The 20,226-nt window shown below is 45.2% G+C and overlaps 1 protein-coding gene across 4 annotated transcripts in view; it reads left to right on the top strand.

Annotated features, from left to right (window-relative positions):
• NDRG4 (NDRG family member 4) overlaps positions 1-20,226 on the top strand; it is a 58,072-nt gene that overhangs the window by 12,069 nt on the left and 25,777 nt on the right. For 3 of the 4 annotated variants that reach the window (XM_007520080.3, XM_016186855.2, XM_060185438.1), the window contains exon 1: positions 16,045-16,133. In XM_007520080.3, the coding sequence (XP_007520142.3) occupies positions 16,062-16,133 (72 nt within the window). In that variant the 5' untranslated portion in view covers positions 16,045-16,061. Of the gene's footprint in view, positions 1-16,038; positions 16,134-20,226 lie in introns of those variants that run through there. The other variant, XM_060185437.1, reaches the window with a different exon arrangement.

Here is a 20,226-nt window from a genome sequence, read left to right as displayed (position 1 = left end):
TTTTTTTCCTTTTTTGCCACCAGGGTTATCTCTGGGGTTCAATACCTGTACTTTTTCTTCTTCTAGCGTTTGCCAATGCCTGTACTACAAATCCATAAATCCACCACCCGGCAGCCGTTTTAACTGCCACCAACATTATAATCACTGGGGCTCGGTGCCTACACATGAATCCATTGCTCCCAGTGGCCATTCCCTCCCTTCCCCATTTTTAAAAATATTTATTTATTCCCTTTTGTTGCCCTCGTTTTGTTGTTGTTGTTGTTGTTATTGATGTCGTCGTTGTTGGGTAGGACAGAGAGAAATTGAGAGGGGGGAAACAGAGAAGGGGGAGAGAAAGACAACTGCAGACCTGCTTCACTGCTTGTGAAGAGACTCCCCTGCAGTTGGGGAGCCAGGGGCTCCAATTGGGATTCTTAACATTGGTCCTTGTACTTTGTCCCACATGCACTTAACCCGCTGCACTACCATCTGACTCCTCACATTTTTTTATAGGAACAGAAATTGAGAGAAAAGGTGGAGATGGATAGGAAGAGAGAGACACCTGCATCACTGCTTCACCACTGTGAAGTGTCCCCTCTGCAGATGGGGAGTGAGGTCTCAAACCCAGGACCTTGCACATGGTACTATGTGCACTTAGCTGGATGCATCAGCCCCAAGCCCTCTTTTTTCTCTGTCATTTTAGTGGGGATTAACATTTTACAGTACAGTTATTGATACAGGGTAAAATTTCTCATCTCCCCACGACAGGTGTCTGCAAAAACACTCTTGCCCCCAGCTTAGATCCTTTTCTACCACCGTACATAAGGACCCCAATGTTCTCTTCCCCCTGAGTTCTTAACTTTGGTGCAATACCTGAAACCCAGTCCCAGTTTTACTTTGTGTTTCCTCTTCCTGTTAGCACGCTTTAAATTCTGCCTATGAGATTATTCTGTATGTATACTTATCTTTTTGGCTTATCTCGCTTAATATGATTCCTTCAAGCTCTACCCAAGATGAGGTGAAGAAGGTGACTTCATCATTCTTAACGGCTGAGCAGGATTCCATTAGAAATGAGGAAACACCCCACCTGCAAGGGAGTCGCTTCACAGGCGGTGAAGCAGGTCTGCAGGTGTCTATCTTTCTCTCCTCCTCTCTGTCTTCCCCTCCTCTCTCCATTTCTCTCTGTCCTATCCAGCAACAACAACATCAACAACAAAAATAATAATAACTATAACAAAACAACAAGGGCAACAAAAGGGAAAATAAATAATAAAAAAAAAAAAACGAGGAAACAACAGATGAGGCTGTGAGGGAAAAAAAACAGGATCCATTTTCTTTTTTCAGAATTCACAAAAAGGATGGATGGTTTTAAAAATGTGTAACTAGTTCTAAGAAAGTAAAGGACCCTAAATAGGTAAAGTAAGTAGGCCAGGGAGGCCAGCCCATTAGAGTACACAACTTGCATGACCAAGGTTCCCGAGAGGACACTTTCCACTACCTTATGCCAAGAGCTCTGGGGGCTCTCTCATAGTAAACACATTTCTAAGACAAGATACTTATTTTGCATCTGAGGAAATCAACTGGTAGAACATCAGACTTTATTTCTTTTTCCTTTCTATTTATGTACTTATTTGTTTTGGATAGAAACAGAGGAAGCAGGAGTCTGGCGGTAGAGCAGAGGGTTAAGTGCGTGTGGCTTGAAGCGCAAGGACCGGTGTAAGGATCCCAGTTCGAGCCCCGGCTGGCTCCCCACCTACAGAGGAGTCACTTCACAGGCGGTGAAGCAGGTCTGCAGGTGTCTGTCTTTCACTCCCCCTCTCTGTCTTCCCCTCCTCTCTCCATTTCTCTCTGTCCTATCCAGAAACAATGACATCAATAACAGCAAATATTAAAAAAAAAAAAAAAGATAGGGAGTCAGGCGGTAGCACAGTGGGTTAAGCGCAGGTGGCACAAAGCGCAAGGACTGGCATAAGGATCCTGGTTCAAGCCCCCGGCTCCCCACCTGCAGGGGAGTCACTTCACCAGGAGTGAAGCAGATCTGCAGGTGTCTTATCTTTCTCTCCTCTCTCTGTCTTCCCCTCCTCTCTCCATTTTTCTCTGTTCTATCTAATGACGACATCAATAACAACAACAATAATAAGTACAACAACAATTTTAAAAAAACAAGGGCAACAAACGGGAAAATAAATAAATATAAAAAAACTTTTTTAAAAAGTGAGTTGGGAGGTAGTGCAGTGGTTAAGCGCACGTGGAGCAAAGCTCAAGGACCGGCCTAAGGATCCCCACCTGCAGGGGAGTCGCTTCACAGGTGGTGAAGCAGGTCTGCAGGTGTCTGTCTTTCTCTACCCCTCTCTGTCTTCCTCTCCTCTCTCCATTTCTCTCTGTCCTACCCAACAATGATAACATCAATAACAACAGCAACAATAAAAACAACAAGGGCAACAAAAGGGAAAATAAATAAATAAATATAATAAAAAATAAACAAAAACATTTAAAAAAACAGAGAAAGCACTAGAGAAATGGGGAGGGAGAGAGACCTGCAGCATTGTTTCACTACTCATGAAGCTTTCCCCTAAAAGTGGAGACGTGGGGGGGGGGGTGTTGAACCTGGGTTCTTGTGCATTATAATGTATGCACTCAACTAAATGTCCCCTAGAACACCAGACTTTTATGCTTCAAGGTTCCTGGTGCTGTGTCTACCATAGTGATTCTCTGGCTCCTCTTCTCTCTCCCTCTCTCTCCATCTCTCTCTCTCTCTCTCTCTCCCCCTCTCTCCCTCCCTCATGTAAAATACTCTCTCATATGTAATAGATAAACCCTTAAAAAGCAAAGTAATTCCCAAAACTTTTCTGAATAATAGGTAATTTGGTTAGCAATTCTGAAATCACTTTTTGTGTGAATTAGGACTGAACAAATGAGGTAAAATATTGTAGAAAATGAAAAACATTTCTCATTAGAGGATAAAACATTAAAAATAGAGGGGGGAATTAGAATAAATAGAGAGGTCTTGAATGGGAATTAGAGGTTTGAGTATAAATCCCAAAAATTTTGGTATATTTACATAAATACACACAGATAGATACAGATGTTCTGTGTGTGTTTAGTTTGCAGTAAGTTCTCACTTAAAATCATTGATAGGTTCTTAGAAACTGATTTTAAGTGAAAAGACATAAAATGAAACAGATTTGGCCATAGACTTAATTGATGCAAACAAGAATTAAGTCATTATGTCCTATTTCAGAAACATCCCCAACCTTCTCAAAAGTGCTCCCCAGAGCACTTCTGCCATTGAACAATGATCTACATTCCTTTTATTCTTCATTTTTCCCCCACCATTCCTCCCTTTGTTCCAATTCAGTGGCTCAGGGCCCACCCCAACAGCTCATCAAGGAAGGTGGGCCACCCTTCCATTGTAGGACTCATCACACACACCACACTCACTCACTCCCACAGAAACAATTAAACACACTTTTGACCTAAGTGTGCATCTTGGGGATGTGGGAGGAAACCCAAGTACCTGGAGCAAACCCACACAGACTTAGGGAAACAAACTCCTCACCTACTGCTGGCCTAGCAGGAAATGGATTTTTTTCCCCCTTCATTACCAAGGTAATGAAAGGATAGACAATGTTATCTGAGGACATGCTGTACTTAAACACATTCCCAAGCTCTCCCTGCTAAGACAACCTAGAACAATGACACCCAGTAGCAATAAGCACACCTAGTGCCAGGTTTTCACTTTATAGAATATCTTCTAAAAAGAAACTGGGGGCTGAGGAGATACCGTAACAGTAATGCAAAAAGTCTTTCATGGCTAAGACACCAAGACCCCAGGTTCAGTCCCCAGAATCACCATAAGCCAGAGTTGAGCAGTGCTTTGGTTATAGCTGAATGAATGAATGAATGAATGAATGAGACCCAGCTTCCTTAGAGTATTGGTTGAGTTCAAGATTGAGACTGAATATAAGATGAGTCTGGAACATCATTCAGGCTAGATGCATTGGATCGATCTTCTCGTGGTGCATCCCGTGAGTACCCATTCATTGGGGAAACTGAGGATCCTTCCTAGCCGACTGAATCCACATGGATCCCAGTCACTTTCAAAGCCAGCAACAAGCAGCTCCTGACAGCTTTCAACCTGACCTGTTGACTGGCTACGGAAGAAGGGCAAACGCTAGAAGAAGATTCAGGCTAGAAAGTTAGAAGCTGCTATTTTTTTTTTAACCTGGTGGATGCACAGTGGAAGAACACAAGAACCAACTAACTTAGAAAAATTCCCAACAGCCAGAGTTGGTGCTCCTTGAACAAGGTAATAAGCAATGACAGTAGCGGAGTAGAACTCCAAAAATAACATAAATAACTGAGTCAGTACTGAGATAAATAAGGAATTGTGTAAATATTTAAATGGGAGAGAAAGGGTAGATTCTTCTAATGGGAAAATTCCAACAAATAAATGTAGAAGGAGTGATGGAAATATTTAAAAAAAAATGTTTTTCTTTGTTGTTTTTGTTTTTGTCATTGTAAGGACTTCAGCTCTCCAAGGTAATTTTTTTTCAGATAGAGATAGAGACAGAGACAACACTTCCTGCAGTGCAGTGGGGGTCCAGGTTCAAACCTGGATCACATGCATGGCAAAGCAGCACACTGACCCAGATGAGCTACTTTGCCAGCCCAGATATAGAAAACAACTATTAAGGAAACACCACAGTTAATAGTTATTGGCAAGAGCTATTAATGATTGCCAAGTTAGTGGATGAGAAACAGGGATGTTTGTATAGTCTCAAATTACCTTCCTATAAAATGTTTATTACAGGGAGTCAGGCGGTAGCGCAGCAGGTTAAGCGCACATGGCTCAAAGTGCAAGGGCCGGCATAAGGATCCCGGTTGGATCCCCCAGCTCCCCACCTACAGGGGAGTCGCTTTCCAAGTGGTGAAGCAGGTCTGCAGGTGTCTGTCTCTCCCCCTCTCTGTCTTCCCCTCCTCTCTCTATTTCTCTCTGTCCTATCCAACAACGACGACATCAATAACTATAACAATAAAACAACAGGGGCAACAAAAGGGAATAAATAAATGTTTTTAAAAATTTAATAAAAAATGTTTATTACAGAAGGTAAAACTTACCTTACATTAGAGAAACTTGGTGGACACCACCGTAACCAGTGGTCAAAGTTAGCTCAGCTATGGGACAGGTTGACATGACACACCCCATGAGAATGCAAGAAGAGCACACTGCTTCTGTTTGCTTGGTTGGCTGGTTTTTGTTGTAATCCTCAAGATGCCTAAAGATTTTGGTGTTGTCCTTTTGCTCCTGGAACTTTTCCTGCCTGCATGATTCCAGCAGTTCTCTTTCTTTTTTTTTTCTTTCAATATCAGACACACACACACACACACAGAGAGAGAGAGAGAGACAGACTACAACATTCCTCTACCACTGTTTTAAAAGATTTTATTTGTTTATTAATGAGAAAGACAGGAAAGAGAGAAAGAACCAGACATCACCCTGGTACATGTGCTGCTAGGGATTGAACTCAGGACCTCGTGCTGGAGAGTCCAATGCTTTATCCACTGCGCCACCTCCCAGACCACAAAAGATTTACTTTCTTTTTTTTTATATATTTATTTCCTTTTTGTTGCCCTTGTTGTTTCCATTGTTGTTGTAGTTATTGTTGTTGGATAGGACAGAGAGAAATGGAGAGAGGAGGGGAAGACAGAGAGGGAGAGATCTGCTTTACCACTTGTGAAGCAACTCCCCAGCAGGTGGGGAGCCAGAGGCTCAAACCAGGATCTTTAGGCCGGTCCTTGTGCTTTACACCACGTGCGCTTAACACGCTGTGCTACTGCCTGACTCCCCAGATTTACTTTCTATGCCTTCTCTACCCCTTTGCATCTACTGCACCTCCTTTGATGGCTATGCCTTTGTAATCCCCCAATTCCAGTACTGTGTGGGTGTTATTTCAATACTGTGTGGGCTGTTGAATCTCTCTCTCTCTCTCTCTCCTTGGCTTGCTCATCCCCTCTCTCTCTTATCTAAACCCTGGTAAATGTACTCCTCCTGTGACTTTAAAAAAAATCACTCCATGGTTCTCTGAGGCGTAAAAGTACTGTGATTTATTTCTCCACTCTCCTGATGTTCATTGGGGTTGCTTCTACTTTTTTTTCTTTTCCAACTAGCACTCAGTGAGGGTCCTAGCATGCTGCTTCTTAGTCTACATGGGGGTGTTTCCTTGATGATAATTCCCTGGAGACAGTGGCAGGATTGGCACATATTTGCATTTTTTACAAAGGACCTAGCTGCCTGCAAATAGAGTCAAGCCCACTGCAATCCAGTCAATAGTACACGAAACTATGTGCTGTTTCCCCACAGCTTCACCAGCACTGAATGTTACCAGTCTCTCCTAGGAGTTTGGCGGTGTGCTATCATCTCCTGTGTACACTAGCTTTGCTGGTTGATGTCCCTGTTACCTTTTCCTTCAATTCTTGCATGTCTTGGGAAGACCAGACCACTGTGGATGTTTGGGGATGGAGAGGAGTTCTTCCCCTGGCATTGCCTAACCATTCTTGCCTCTAACCACTAGTAGCTAACCGTTGCTATGACACACACCCCCAATTGTTGAGACAGCCCCAAATACTCTTGGCTTATTTCCAGCTATCCCCTACCACTTTCTGAGCAATCCCTTCCTTTAATTATTGATTTATCCTTTGGTGTATGTAGCGCCACTGGTCAACTTAGTGCAAAGCACTTACTGTACAATTTCAGAAATTGCTGTAGTAAATCACTTCTGTGTCTAACCCTAATAAATCTAAGGACCTACGTGACCTAGGCCTCAGCATGGGGACACATTTCCCATGAGCTCATGTCAGCGGCCAAGAGTAGTTCACAGGAAATGCACTTCCTCCCACACAGAGGAGCCCCTCCACCTCAGTCAGCTCTCTCTGCCCTGGGGCCTCTCAGTGTCCCTGCTGCCTGTCACAGGCTGTGTGTACTCTCCTGCTTATATGGCCTTTTTATTGGGAACATCAGTTTCACCTCCCTCTTGGAAATATGACCCTTCCTGAAACAGAAACCAGAAGGAAAAGAAACACCCAAGTTATCGTAAGTAGACAGAGGACAGAAAGGCAGACCTTGCCTGTAGTGATTATGAACATGGGCCTTACTTAGGTCAGATCAGTGGGGTTTACAGTTAACTGTATTTATACACTTGTCCCATATTTGAGAGCTACTCACTGCCCTGATCCAGCTTTCTGGTCTTATTCCCAACTCTGACACAATCCTCCCAGACACTATTTTTAGCCCACCTGCATGTTAGCTGTCATGTCGGGATCAGGCAAAAAAATTAATAAAGTCATGGGCCCCTTGGAATATACCTAAAATAGACTTCCTACCTTCTTCCAACATGAAGATTCCAAAATTTATCTGTTATGTTCTCACCTTTAAAAAAGAATTTTTCTGGTTTATATTTTAATGCTTTTCAGCCACCAAGTTGCCGAAGCCACCATAACATCAACCTGACTTCCTTGGGCAAAAAAAAATCCTCCCCAATGTGTCCTGGAACCCCACCTCCCCAGATCCCTACCTCACTAGGGGAAGATAGAAACATGCTGGGGGTATGGATTGACCTGTCAACATCCATGTACAGTGGAAAAACAATTACAGAAGCCAGACCTCCCACTTTCTGTACCCCGAAAATATATTTGGTCCATACTCCTAGAGGGATAAAGAATAGGAAAGCTTCCAATGGATAGGATGTGGAGTTCTAGTGGTGGAAATTGTATGGAATTGCACCCCTCTTATCCCACAATCTTGTTGGTCATTATTAAATCACTAATAATTTTTTAAAAATGAGGGAGTCGGGTGGTAGCGTGGTGGGTTAAGTGCACATGGCACAAAGGGCAAGGAGCAGCGGAAGGCTCCCAGTTCGAGCCCCCCCGCTCCCCACCTGCAGGGGAGTAGCTTCACAGGCAGTGAAGCAAGTCTGCAGGTGTCTATCTTTCTCTCCCCCTGTCTTCCCCTCCTCTCTCCATTTCTCTCTCTCCTATCCAACATGGACAACATCAATAACAACAACAACAATAACTACAACAACAAAATAACAAGGGCAACAAAAGGGAATAAATAAATATCTTTTTTTAAAAAAAATGAAAGGCAGACCTTGATTACCCAGCTTAAGTTATCTTTGCCCCATCCAGATTGGTACAGAAATCTACCACTTAAGAGGCATTTATCCTCCCCTCCACTCTTCTTGCCAGAGCACTTCTAAACACTGGTTTCTGGTGATACCAGGGATTGAATCTGTAACCTTTAGTGCCTCAGGTGTGGCAGTTTTTCTGCATAACCACTATGCTATCTTCCTAGGCTTTATGAGGTATGTGTCTATCCATTGTCCCTGCTGTACCTCAACAATGCTTTCCAGGTAGGCAGAGGAAAACCAGCTCTCCCCCTATTTGGCTGGTGAGCAGTCCTTTTAGTGACCTATCCAGAATAAAGTCATGAGATATATAGAAAAAAATACTGGTTTTGGCTTCAGCAACACCAGGCCTGACCACTGATAAGGTTGGATTTCACCACAGACATGCTTGGCTCAAAGAGCCTTCTGCCTTCAGGAATCAAAAGGGAGCATGGGCAGAATAAGAAGAACCTTGACAGAGATCTGTGGTGTCACCTGCCACCCTACTCTATGCTCCCTGACATCCTGCCAACCTTGGCAAGGTTAGCAAGAATCTCCTGCTTTTTTTTTTCTAAATAAATTAATTAATTGCCATCAGTGGGGCTCAGTGCCTGCACAATGAATCCACCACTCCTGATGGCCACTTTTTTCTTCTTTTCTTTTTCTTTTTTCCTTTTTGTTTTATTTGGTAGGAGAGAAATTGAGGGGGGAGGGAGGTAGTGAGGGAGAAAGATAACTGCCTGTAGACCCACTTCACCACTAGTGAAGCTTCCCCTCTGCAAGTGGGAAGTGGGAGCCCAAACCTGGGTCCTTGCACCTGGTAATAATGTGTGTGCTCAGCCAAGTTTACCACCTCCCTCCTACACAATCTCACGTTTCTTTTCCTCTTTTCCTTCTTCTTCTTCTTCCTATCCTCCTCCTTCTCTTCTTCCTCTCTCTTTTTTAAGTTTTTTTTTTTTTTTTTTTTGGTGCCATCAAGTTTATCATTAAGCGTCCTTGCCTTCACCATTCCCTACTCTGAGAGATTCCTTTTTTTTTTTTTTTTTCCTAGTTGGGGATGGGGAGGGTAGAAGAGACAAAGAGAAGGAGAAACACCACAACACTGCTCTGTCGCTCAAAAAGCCCTGCCCCTGCCCCCGTGTAGGTATTCCCCAGGTGTGGTGTGAGGGTTCAGACTGGGCTTCTTGTGTATGGCAGTGTGTGCTCTCTACCGGATGATTGATCGCCCCTTCCTTCCTTCCTTCCTTCCTTCCTTCCTTCCTTCCTTCCTTTCTCCCTCCCTTCCTCCCTTCCTTCCTTCCTTCTTTCCTTCCTTCCCTCCCCCACTTCTTTCTTTCTTTGTCTTTCTTCCTTTGTGGATATGCATAAAGAGAAATTGAGAGAGGAGGGGGGAGATAGAGAGGAAGAGACACCTGAAAACACTGCTTCACCACTTGTGAAGCTTCTCCCCTGTAGGTGGGGACTAGGGGCTTGAACCTGGGTCCTTGCCATGGAGGTATATATGCTGAATTGGGTGCACTACCACCTGACCCTGAGAATCTCATTTTCTTAAACTTCATCACCTGCTTTCTGTTTGTTTGTTTTAAGCATTTGTTTATTCATTTTTATGAGCTTGAGAACTGAAGTGTGTAATGCTAGGGATTGAACTCAGAGCCTCATGTGTGCAAGTCCTGTGCTCTGTCAGTGAACCACCATTCCAGCTGTGCCAGTCTGTCACCTGTGGTACAGTTGCTTTTTTTTTTTTTTCTAATGCTCATCATAAGAAAGTACAGTTGTTTTTTAAAAGCTGTAATTTGTGGAGTTGGGTGGTGGTGCACCTGGTTGAGTGCACACATTACAGTACCTAGGTTCGAGCCCCCAGTCTCCACCTGCAGAGGGAAAGCTTTGCAAGTGGTGAAGTAGGGCTACAAGCGTCTCTCTGTCTCTCTTCCTCTCTATCTCCTTCTTCCCTCTTGATTTCTGTCTCTATCCAATAAATAAATAAAGATAATACAAAAATTTTAAAAAGAAAAGAGAGAAAAAACTGTAACTTGGGGGGGGAGGTAGCATAAGGGTTGTGCACAATACTTTCATGCCTGAGGGTCCCAGGTTCATTCCCCAGCACCACCATAAGCCACATCTGAGCACTGCTCTGGTTAAAAAAACAAAACAAAGTGTTGGACAGTAGCGCAGCAGATTAAATGCACATGGCACAAAGCACAAGGACCGGCATAAGGATCCCAGCTCAAGCCCCCAGCTCCCCACCTGCAGGGGGGTTGCTTCACAAGTGGTGAAGCAGGTCTACAGGTGTCTGTCTTTCTCTCCCCCTCTCCATCTTACCCTCTTCTCTTGATTTCTCTCTTTCCAATCCAACAACAACAACAATAACAGAAATGATAAACAACCAGGACAACAAAAGGGAAAAAATAGCCTCCAGGAGCAGTGGATTTGTAGTGTAGGCACTGAGCTCCAGCAATAATCCTGGAGGCAAAAAAAGAAAAAAAAAAAAAAAAAAGTAACTTGCTTCCTAGAAGGTGGTACAGTGGACAAGTCTTTGGAGTCTCAAGCATGAAGTCCGATCCCCAGCTTTGCATATGCCAGAATAATGCTCTGGTTCTCTTTCCTGTTCATAAATATGTCTTTTTTATTATTTAAAAAGCTATAATTTTGTGAGGAAGAAATTCCTCTGCACTACCCTCTTTGGGGCTTTGACTGTGGCCTGTTGGTTCTGGAGCCCCACATCACTACCTGCTGGCCCCATGTGTCTGTTTTCCACAGGCTGGGACATTCCCAGCTCTCTGGCTGATAAGGCTTCTCTCCACCACCCCCTCCATCCCGGGCCATCTGTCCCTGCACTGCCCACTCTCAGCCCTTTTAATAGCATCATTCTTGGGAAGATAGAGTCCAAGGTAGTTTTCATAACAGGCCTGAGTGAGGATGGGACACTCTGTGCCTCCAAAGCATTTAATCCAGTTGGGTTTTCAGGGAGGTGGGTGGCTAAAAAAGCCACTCTCATGGCAGGGAGGGCTTTCCAGGGTGGATTTTCAGTTCCCTGCCCCGGATGGATGGAGAAATGTGCACACATCAGAAAGGATAGAAGAGAGGGGAGAGGACGCCTTTCTAAAAATATAGCCCATCTGCATTGTGTTAGCTGGTTTCCCAGGAAACCACTGGGAACAGAGAGCTCTGTGTGGCGCGGAGGTGTGGGACCTGGGGGGCTGGGGGCTGGGGCCTCCCTGTCCAGCCTCATCTGTGGGAGAGGCTCCAGAGCACTTGCGTGGCCTCTGACAGGCCTGATGGCCAGGCACTTCCAGCCCGAGCTCCACAGCCAAACCCCAAACTGAACTCCAGTGGAGACCTTCATGTATTTAGGAGTCACCATCCTCATGACACTCTGGAGGCTGCTGCTTTCTGCTCAGAGGGAAGGAAGCTCAGGGAAGGGGTGACGCTGCAGCCAGGCCTCACAATAGCCCAGCCACAGAAAAGGGGTCCCTCATGGCGGGGAGATAGCACAGAGGTTGTGCCTGATCCCATTCAGATCCCAGGTTTGATCACTAGCATCCCCATAAATCAGAGGTGACCTGTGCTCTGGTAAAACAAACATGTAAAAGTTGGTAGAAAGAGCCAGGACCGGGAAGGGTGGGAGTCAGGCAGTAGCGCAGCAGTTTAAGCGCACATGGCGCAAAGCGCAAGGACCGGAGTAAGGATCCCGATTCGAGCCCTTGGCTCCCCACCTGTAGGGGGGTTGCTTCACAGGTGATGAAGCAGGTCTGCAGGTGTCTATCTTTCTCTCCCACCTCTGTCTTCATGTCCTCTCTCCATTTCTCTCTGTCTTATCCAATGACAACAATAACAACAATAATAATAACAACAATGATAAACAAGGGCAACAAAATGGGGGAAAAATGTCCTCCAGGAGCAGTGGATTCATAGTGCAGGCACCAAGACCCAGCAATAATATGGAGACAAAAAAAAAAAGAAAGGAAGGAAGGAAGAAAAGAAAGAAAGAAAGGAAGGAAGGAAGGAAGGAAGGAAGAAAAAGAAAGAAAGAAAGAAAGAAAGAAAGAAAGAAAGAAAGAAAGAAAGAAAGAAAGAAAGAAAGAAAGAAAAAAGGGAGCCAGGAGGTAGCATGGGAAAGAGCTGGATTTGCAAATATGAGATGAACTCACTACCTGGCATCTCATATTCCTGAGTGATGGCTCTGGTTCTCCCCCCACCCCATTAATGAACTTTTTGAGCAGGGGCATAGTATGTTAGTATGCAAAACTCTTTCATGCTAGAGGCACTGAGATCCTGGGTTCGATCCCTGGCAACACCATAAGCCAGAGCTGAGCAGTGCTTTAAGAGGTCAGGAGGGGTTGAGGGAGGGATGGCAGGGTTTCATCCAAGCAGGGCCCTGGGCCTCTGGGCCCCAGGAACCTTCTGTATCAACTCCTCAGTCACTGGGAAGAAGTCTGAGGGTGTGTGTGTGTGTGTGTGTGTGTGTGTGTGTGTGTCTCCTCTGAACAACCTACTAGTGGAATTGCTAACCGTAACCTTTTAGGGTAGAAGGGAAAGTCTGAAAGTTTCATTCTCTTTAAAAAAGGCTAAAAAAAAAGAAGAAAGAAAAGAAAAGCTAAAAATGTGGTCTGGGAGGTGGCGCAGTGGATAAAGAATTGGATTCTCAACCATGAGGTCCTGAGTTTGATCCCTGACAGCACATGTACCAGAGTGATGTCTGATGCTTTCTCTTCTCTTATCTCTCTCATGAATACATAAATTCTTTTTTTAATATTTTATTTATTTATTTATTCATGAGAAATATAGGAGGAGAGAGAGAAAGAACCAGACATCACTCTGGTACATGTGCTGCCGGGGACTGAACTCAGGACCTCATGCCTGAGAGTCCAGTGCGTTAGCCACTGTGCCACCTCCCAGACCACGAATAAATAAATTCTTTAAAAAAAAAAAAAACGGGGCAGAGGGAGTCGGTCTGTAGCACAGCGGGATAAGTGCAGGTGGTGCAAAGCACAAGGACCAGCATAAGGATCCCGGTTCCAGCCCCTGGCTCCCCATCTGCAGGGGAGTCGCTTCACAGGCAGTGAAGCAGGTTTGCAGGTGTCTGTCTTTCTCTCCTCCTCTCTGTCTTCCCCTCCTCTCTCCATTTCTCTCTGTCCCATCCAACAACGACGACATCAATAACAACAACAATAATAAATACAACAATAAAACAAGGACAGCAAAAGAAAAAAAATTTTTTTAAAAAAAAAAAGGCTAAAATATATAGTTGGATGGGAGGAAGAAAGAGGTTAGTGGAGGGAGGGGAGAAAGAACAAAGAGAAGTGATCATTTTTCCATCCTCCCAGGTTTGGGGAATATGGAGGCTGAGGGTACTCACTGGGTTGGAGTCTAAGACCTAATTAGAGCATGGCTCTTTCTGTGTGGCCATGGGTCTTCTCTCAGTTTTGGTTTCTTCACAGCACTTCCCATTAGGATGAAATCAACCCGGTAAAGTATTTTGTGGCAGCTCAGGAGGTGGTGCAGTGGCTAGACTTAAGAACGTGAAGTCCTGAGTTTGATTCAGTTTCACATGTGCCAGTGATGCTCTGGCTCTTGTTCTCTTTCTCCCATACATAATTTTTTTTTTTAATTTAAGTACTTCATGAGTCCTGAAATGTCTTTTTTTTTTCCTCCAGGGTTATCACTGGGGCTCGCTGCCTGCGCTACGAATCCGCTGCTCCTGGAGGCTATTTTGCCCATTTTGTTGCCCTTGTTGTTGTTGCCATTGCTGTTGTCGTTGTTGGATAGGACAGAGAGACATGGAGAGAGGAGGGGGAGACAGAGGAGGAGAGAGAAAGACAGACACCTGCAGACCTGCTTCACAGCCTGTGAAGCGACTCCCCTGCAGGTGGGGAGCCGGGGGTTCGAACTGGGATCCTTACACTGGTCCTTGCTCTTCATGCCATGTGCGCTTCACCCGCTGCGCTACCGCCCGACCCCCCTAGTGCTTTATAAGAAAAAGAAATTAGTAGCTGAGAAAATAGGTCAACTGATAGAGTAATGAGTTTGCATGTATGAGGTTCCTGGTATGACAACTGAGTTCTGCAGGTGTCAGAGTGGTACTCTGGCTTGTCGCTCCTTCTCTCTGTCTCATGAGAATTCCTCTCTCTCTCTCTCTCTCTCTCTCTCTCTCGTGATAATAGTAAGAAAAAGAAATTGTTACTGATCTTCAACAAGATTTTTGTTTTTAAAAAGCATTTCATTTTAAATATTTATTTTCATGAGAGAAACACCAGAGCTCTGGTTTATTGTGATGCTGGGGATTGAACCTGTGGACCTAAGACTCAGGCATGCAGTTCTGGTATGCAGCTGCTATCTCCCCAGCTCCAAATAGCTTTTTTAATGTCTTTTTTTTTTTTCTAAATGCAGATTGTAGAGCCTAGCTTATCGTACCCCACTCAATAATCATTCCTGTTAACCTGATGATATGCAGTCTTCCAGGCTTTTTTTTTTCCTTGTGGGACTCATATTTCTCATGATTTGGATAATACTGAATATTCAATAACTACTGTTTCTATTGGATTTCCCCATGTAATTAACATCTTACCTGCTATTGGCCAGTTGTCGCTCTTGTACCCTTCCTATGGACATCTGGCTTTCCAGTTACCAATGGCATTGTGGTGAACCTTCTCACAGCCTCAGTAAGTGTCCTGTCTAGTTCCCTTAGGAATTTTCACCCAGGGAGAGGATTGCTGACTCCAAATATGAACCTTCTTAAATGATTTCAGTTCATTCTGCAAAAGTGCTGTCCGGAAAGCTGCAATCGCTTATACATCCACGGGCCAGGGGAGAAGGGCACCAGTTTCAATGCCTCTTTGCCAGCACTGCAAACTTTGCAGGTGCTGTTGGCCATGAGAGAGAGGAGCTTGTTTTGATCTGAGTTTCTTAGACTTTTACTGAACTTTAATGGTTTCTCATTTATTTACTGGCCAAGTTACATTCTTCCATGGATTTCCAGTTCATGTCCTTGGCTTCTTTCCCCATGGTACATTCTGATCTCTGCCATCCTGAAATTCAAGTGAGTTTGGTGTCCAGTGAGACAGACTGTGGGGGTCCTAGGGCCTTCTCTGTCTTCCTCCTACTCCGCCCCCACTGGCCCCTCCACACACACACACATGTGCATGCATGCACACATGTGCCCACAGGGCACTTTGTCACCTGACACTCAGGGTTATGCCAAGAACACTCTCATCAATGTCCTGGTACCTCCCATCTGTCCACAGCTGTGGGATTTGTGGTCACTTTGTGACATCCCCAACTGCCCCCTAACGTCAACATCACTTTGCCTGCCACCCTGCCTCCTCCCCTTCTCAGGCCATCCTCACACAAGCTTGTCCTTCAAGACCCTTGTGAAACTCCTCCACTTGACTCCTCTGTGTCCATAGGACACCACTGTCCACTTCCTACCACAGGGGTCTCCTCACACCTGACTTCTTTTCAATAAATGCAGACTTAGTAATTTTTTTAAGGCACGAACACACTTTCAGAGAGAGAGACTGAAAGAGACCACAGCACCCAAGCTTCCTTCAGAGTGTTGGGGATGGGGTCATACACATGGCAGGACAGCACACTATCCAGGTGAGCTATGCCACTGGCCTACAAAAGCAGAAATTTTTTTTTATTTGTAACTGATATAGGAATTATCCTGTGTTGCTTTTTCTGTAACGATTTTTAATAGTTTCGATTTTAAGAATAAATAATGAACTGGCATCCCTGAGCCAGGCATCGCTGCCCTGCTCAAAAGCTGAAATGGGCCTGTGCTTGGGGACAAGCGGGATGGAGGGGGTGTGTCCTGCCCTAGCCTGGCCGCCACAGAGCAGGACCCGGAGACCAAACCGCAGCAGATCCCATCATCATCCTCTCCCTCTCTCCCCAGGGCTCCTGCTCCACGACGTGACCATGGCCGGGCTGCAGGAGCTGCGATTCCCCGAGGAGAAGCCACTGCTCCGGGGCCTGGACGTCACGGAGCTGGTGAGTCGTCCCTTCGCGGTCTTTGGTCGCAAGGCGCCATCTTGTGGTCGTCTATGGAAACTGCGCCTCTTGTAGTCTTTTTGCTAAGTTGAGGAAGAGCAGCTCCTCAGCAATGGGGGGGGAGGGACCCCAGGAGTCTGGTTCCTGCCATTGAGTTACCCGCCAGTCCGAATATCATCAAGACTAAGACCGTGCTGGAGGAAGGGAGGAAGGGAGGAAGGGAGGAAGGGAGGGAAGGTAGCATAATGGTTATGCAAAGAGACTTTCATGCCTGAAGCCTAAGGCTCCAAGGTCCCAGGTTCAATCCCCCAAACCACCAGAAGGCAGAGCTGAGCAGCGCTCACTAAAAAAAATTAAAAAAATAAAATAAAAAAGTAGAAAGAAAACAGCTTACTTATTTGACTAGTGAGAGAGAGAGAACCAGAGCATCACTCTGGCACCTGCCAGGCCTGGGCTCAAACTCAGGACTCCATACTTGAGCAAGTTGTGGTATATATACACAATGGAATACTACTCAGCTGTAAAAAATGGTGACTTTACCGTTTTCAGCCGATCTTGGATGGACCTTGAAAAAATCATGTTTTGTGAAATAAGTCAGAAACAGAAGGATGGGGGGTCGGGCGGTGGCGCAGTGGGTTAAGCGCATGTGGCGCAAAGCGCAGGAACCGGCGTAAGGATCCTGGTTGGAGCCCCGGGCTCCCCACCTGCAGGGGAGTCGCTTCACAGGCGGTGAAGCAGGTCTGCAGGTGTCTTTCTCTTCCTTTCTCTGTCTTCCCCTCCTCTCTCCATTTCTCTCTGTCCTATCCAACAACGAATTGCGTCAACAAGGGCAATAATAATAACCACAATGAAGCTACAACAAGGGCAACAAAAGGGGGGGAAAATGGCCTCCAGGAGCGGTGGATTCATGGTGCAGGAAACGAGCCCAGCAATAACCCTGGAGGAAAAAAAAAAAAAAAAGAAGAAACAGAAGGATGAATATGGGATGATCTCACTCTCAGGCATAAGTTGAAAAACAAGATCAGAAAAGAAAACACAAGTAGAACCTGAAATGGAATTGGCGTATTGCACCAAAGTAAAAGACTCTGGGGTGGGTGGGTGGGGAGAATACAGGTCCATGAAGGATGATAAATGACATAGTGGGGGTTGTATTGTTAAATGGGAAACTGGGGAATGTTATGAATGTACAAACTATTGTATTTACTGTTGAATGTAAAACATTAATTCCCCAATAAAGAAATAAATTTTTAAAAAAAGTAGAAAGAAAACAGCTTACTTATTTGACTAGTGAGAGAGAGAACCAGAGCGTCACTCTGGCACCTGCCAGGCCTGGGCTCAAACTCAGGACTCCATACTTGAGAATCCAATGTTTGATCCCTGTGCTACCTGCCAGGCCACAAGTGACTCCATTTCAGTGATAAGAAAACTGAGGAAGGTTAACTCACACAGTTATTAAGGAAAGCAAGCCACAGCAACCTCTGGTCCACGGAGCCCTTAAGCCCTCAGAAAGTACCCAATGGACCTTAGTGTCTCCATGGGGGCTTTAGACTTCCCTATCTGCCAAGCCTTTCCTGGTTTGCAGTTTCTCTGCCTTGCAGTTCTGAAGACAGGTGTTACCAAGTAAGTGAGGCTGAGACACCTGTGGAGGTTATCTTACTCCAGAAGGCACTCAGGGCATTTTTAACTCTGGTTATATCCCCAAACTTTCAGCTGTGGCACACTCTTCCTATGGATCTACAGCTAGTAGATTTCTAGGGCATCAGGGCTGGGTCTTTGTTGGTTATGCTGGCCAGCTCCATCATTTTATACGTAGGGGATCGAGGAGCCAGGAGCCCAATCCCTGCCCAGTCCCTCCTAAAAGGAACCTCTGAGGACAGTCCCTGAATGATATGATTTGGGGGAGAGTAGCTGGCCTGGCTGCAGGAACCCAGCCACAGGAGGCTGGTGAGCTCCACACTCCATAGAACCTGCTAATTTTTTCCCAAAGATGTATTTTATTTATGACACATGAGAAATTTTCTTTCTTTTCTTTTTTAATATTTATTTATTTATCTATTTTCCCTTTTGTTGCCCTTGTTTTTTTTAATTATCATTGTAGTTATCGCTGTAGTTGTTATTGATGTTGTCATTGTTAGGTAGGAAAGACAACATCTGTTTTTCCTATCTGTCATTGTTAGATAGGAAATGAGAGAAATGGAGAGAGGAGGAGAAGACAGAGGGGGAGAGAAAGATAGACACCTGCAGACCTGCTTCACTGCCTGTGAAGTGACTCCCCTGCAGGTGGGGAGCCGGGGGCTCGAACCGGGATCCTTACATGGGTCCCTGCGCTTAGTGCCACGTGCGCTTAACCCACTGTGATATCACCGGACTCCCTCTTTCTTTTTTTAAAAAAACACTTTCTTCATATTTTTTATTTACTTACTATTGGATAAAGACAGAGAGAAATTGGGAGAGAACAGGGAGACAGAGAGAGAGAGACAGAGACAGAAAGACACCTGCAGCCCTGCTTCACCACTCATGAAGCTTCCTCCCTACAGGTGGAGGGCCAGGGGCTTGAACCTGGGTCCTCACACACTGTAACATGTGCGCTCAATCAGGTGCACCACCACCTGGCCTCTTTGAGAGAGATTTTCACAAAGAGAAAAATAGAGAAGTCACAGCACCACACTGAAACATACAGCCCCAAATCAGAAACCGCTGGTGGTCAGGACCAGGCTGTGGCACACATTATGATGGTTAAGGGCACATATTATGATGCACAAGGACCTGAGGTTCAAGCCCCTGGTCTCCATCTGCAGGGAGAATGTCAGGCAGTCCCCCTGCTCAATCCTCCATTGCTGACACTATGGACTATTTAGATAATCATTGTTTTGCCTGATCTATCTTTCTACCTCAAGATCACCCTGCCTGCAGGGTACATTAATCCCGCCAGTTAAAACCTTCGCGACCATTGCTATGGAAGCTCTCTACCTTCAAGCTCTTTGCTCTTTCCTTTTCTTTACCCCCTTTCCTAGCCATTTCCTTTTCCGACTTGCCACTTCCGGTTCAAAATATATAAAAGTGTTGTCTCTGATCAATAAAGACGTATGGCGTTCCCGCTCTGCCACGAGTTCCTGGTCTCCCACGTGGCTGAGTAAGCAGCAGCCCAGAATGGCTCCAGTCAATTTCTCTCCAACCCAGAGAGCACGTGCCCGGGAAGAAACACCCTCACGCTAGCCCAATAGCCCGGCAGGAGAAAGCTACACAAATGGTGAAGCAGGGCTGCAGGTGTCTCTCTCTTTCCCTTCCTATCTTCCCTCTCTTCCTAATTTTTCTTTGTCTCTATCCAACAAGGAGGAAAGAAAGAAAGAAAGAAAGAAAGAAAGAAAGAAAGAAAGAAAGAAGAAAGAAAGGAAGAAAGAAAACCCAAGGAGTTTATTGAGGAGCAGTGGAATTGGACAGGCACAATGCCCCAGTTTTTTTTTTTTAAAAAAAAAGGGGGGAGGGAGTCGGGCTGTAGTGCAGCGGGCTAAGCGCAGGTGGCGCAAAGCACAAGGACTGGCATAAGGATCCCGGTTCGAACCCCGGCTCCCCACCTGCAGGGGAGTCGCTTCACAGGCGGTGAAGCAGGTCTGCAGGTGTCTATCTTTCTCTCCTCCTCTCTGTCTTCCCCTCCTCTCTCCATTTCTCTCTGTCCTATCCAACAACGACAACAACAATAATAACTACAACAATAAAACAACAAGGGCAACAAAAGGGAATAAATAAATTAAATAAATATAAAAAAATTTTTAAAAAAAGGGGGGAGTCGGGAGGTGGTGCAGCGGGTTAAGCTCAGGTGACACAAAGCGCAAGGACCGGCATAAGGATCCCAGTTCGAGCCCCCCCCCACCTGCAGGGGAGTTGCTTCACAGGTGGTGAAGCAGGTCTGCAGGTGTCTGTCTTTCTCTCCTCCTGTCTTCCCCTCCTCTCTCCATTTCTCTCTGTCCTAACAATGACGACATCAATAACAATAATAATAACTTCAACAACAAAAAGAACAACAAAAGGGAAAATAAATATTAAAAAATTTTAAAAAGAAAAGAAAGGATGGAAGAAAAAAGAGGGCGGGGGG

This window comes from Erinaceus europaeus, chromosome 2 (genome assembly GCF_950295315.1).
Source record: "Erinaceus europaeus chromosome 2, mEriEur2.1, whole genome shotgun sequence".
Lineage (NCBI taxonomy): Eukaryota > Metazoa > Chordata > Mammalia > Eulipotyphla > Erinaceidae > Erinaceus > Erinaceus europaeus.
The sequence above is the reverse complement of the archived record's forward strand: the minus strand, read 5'-3'. Positions and strand labels throughout refer to the sequence as shown.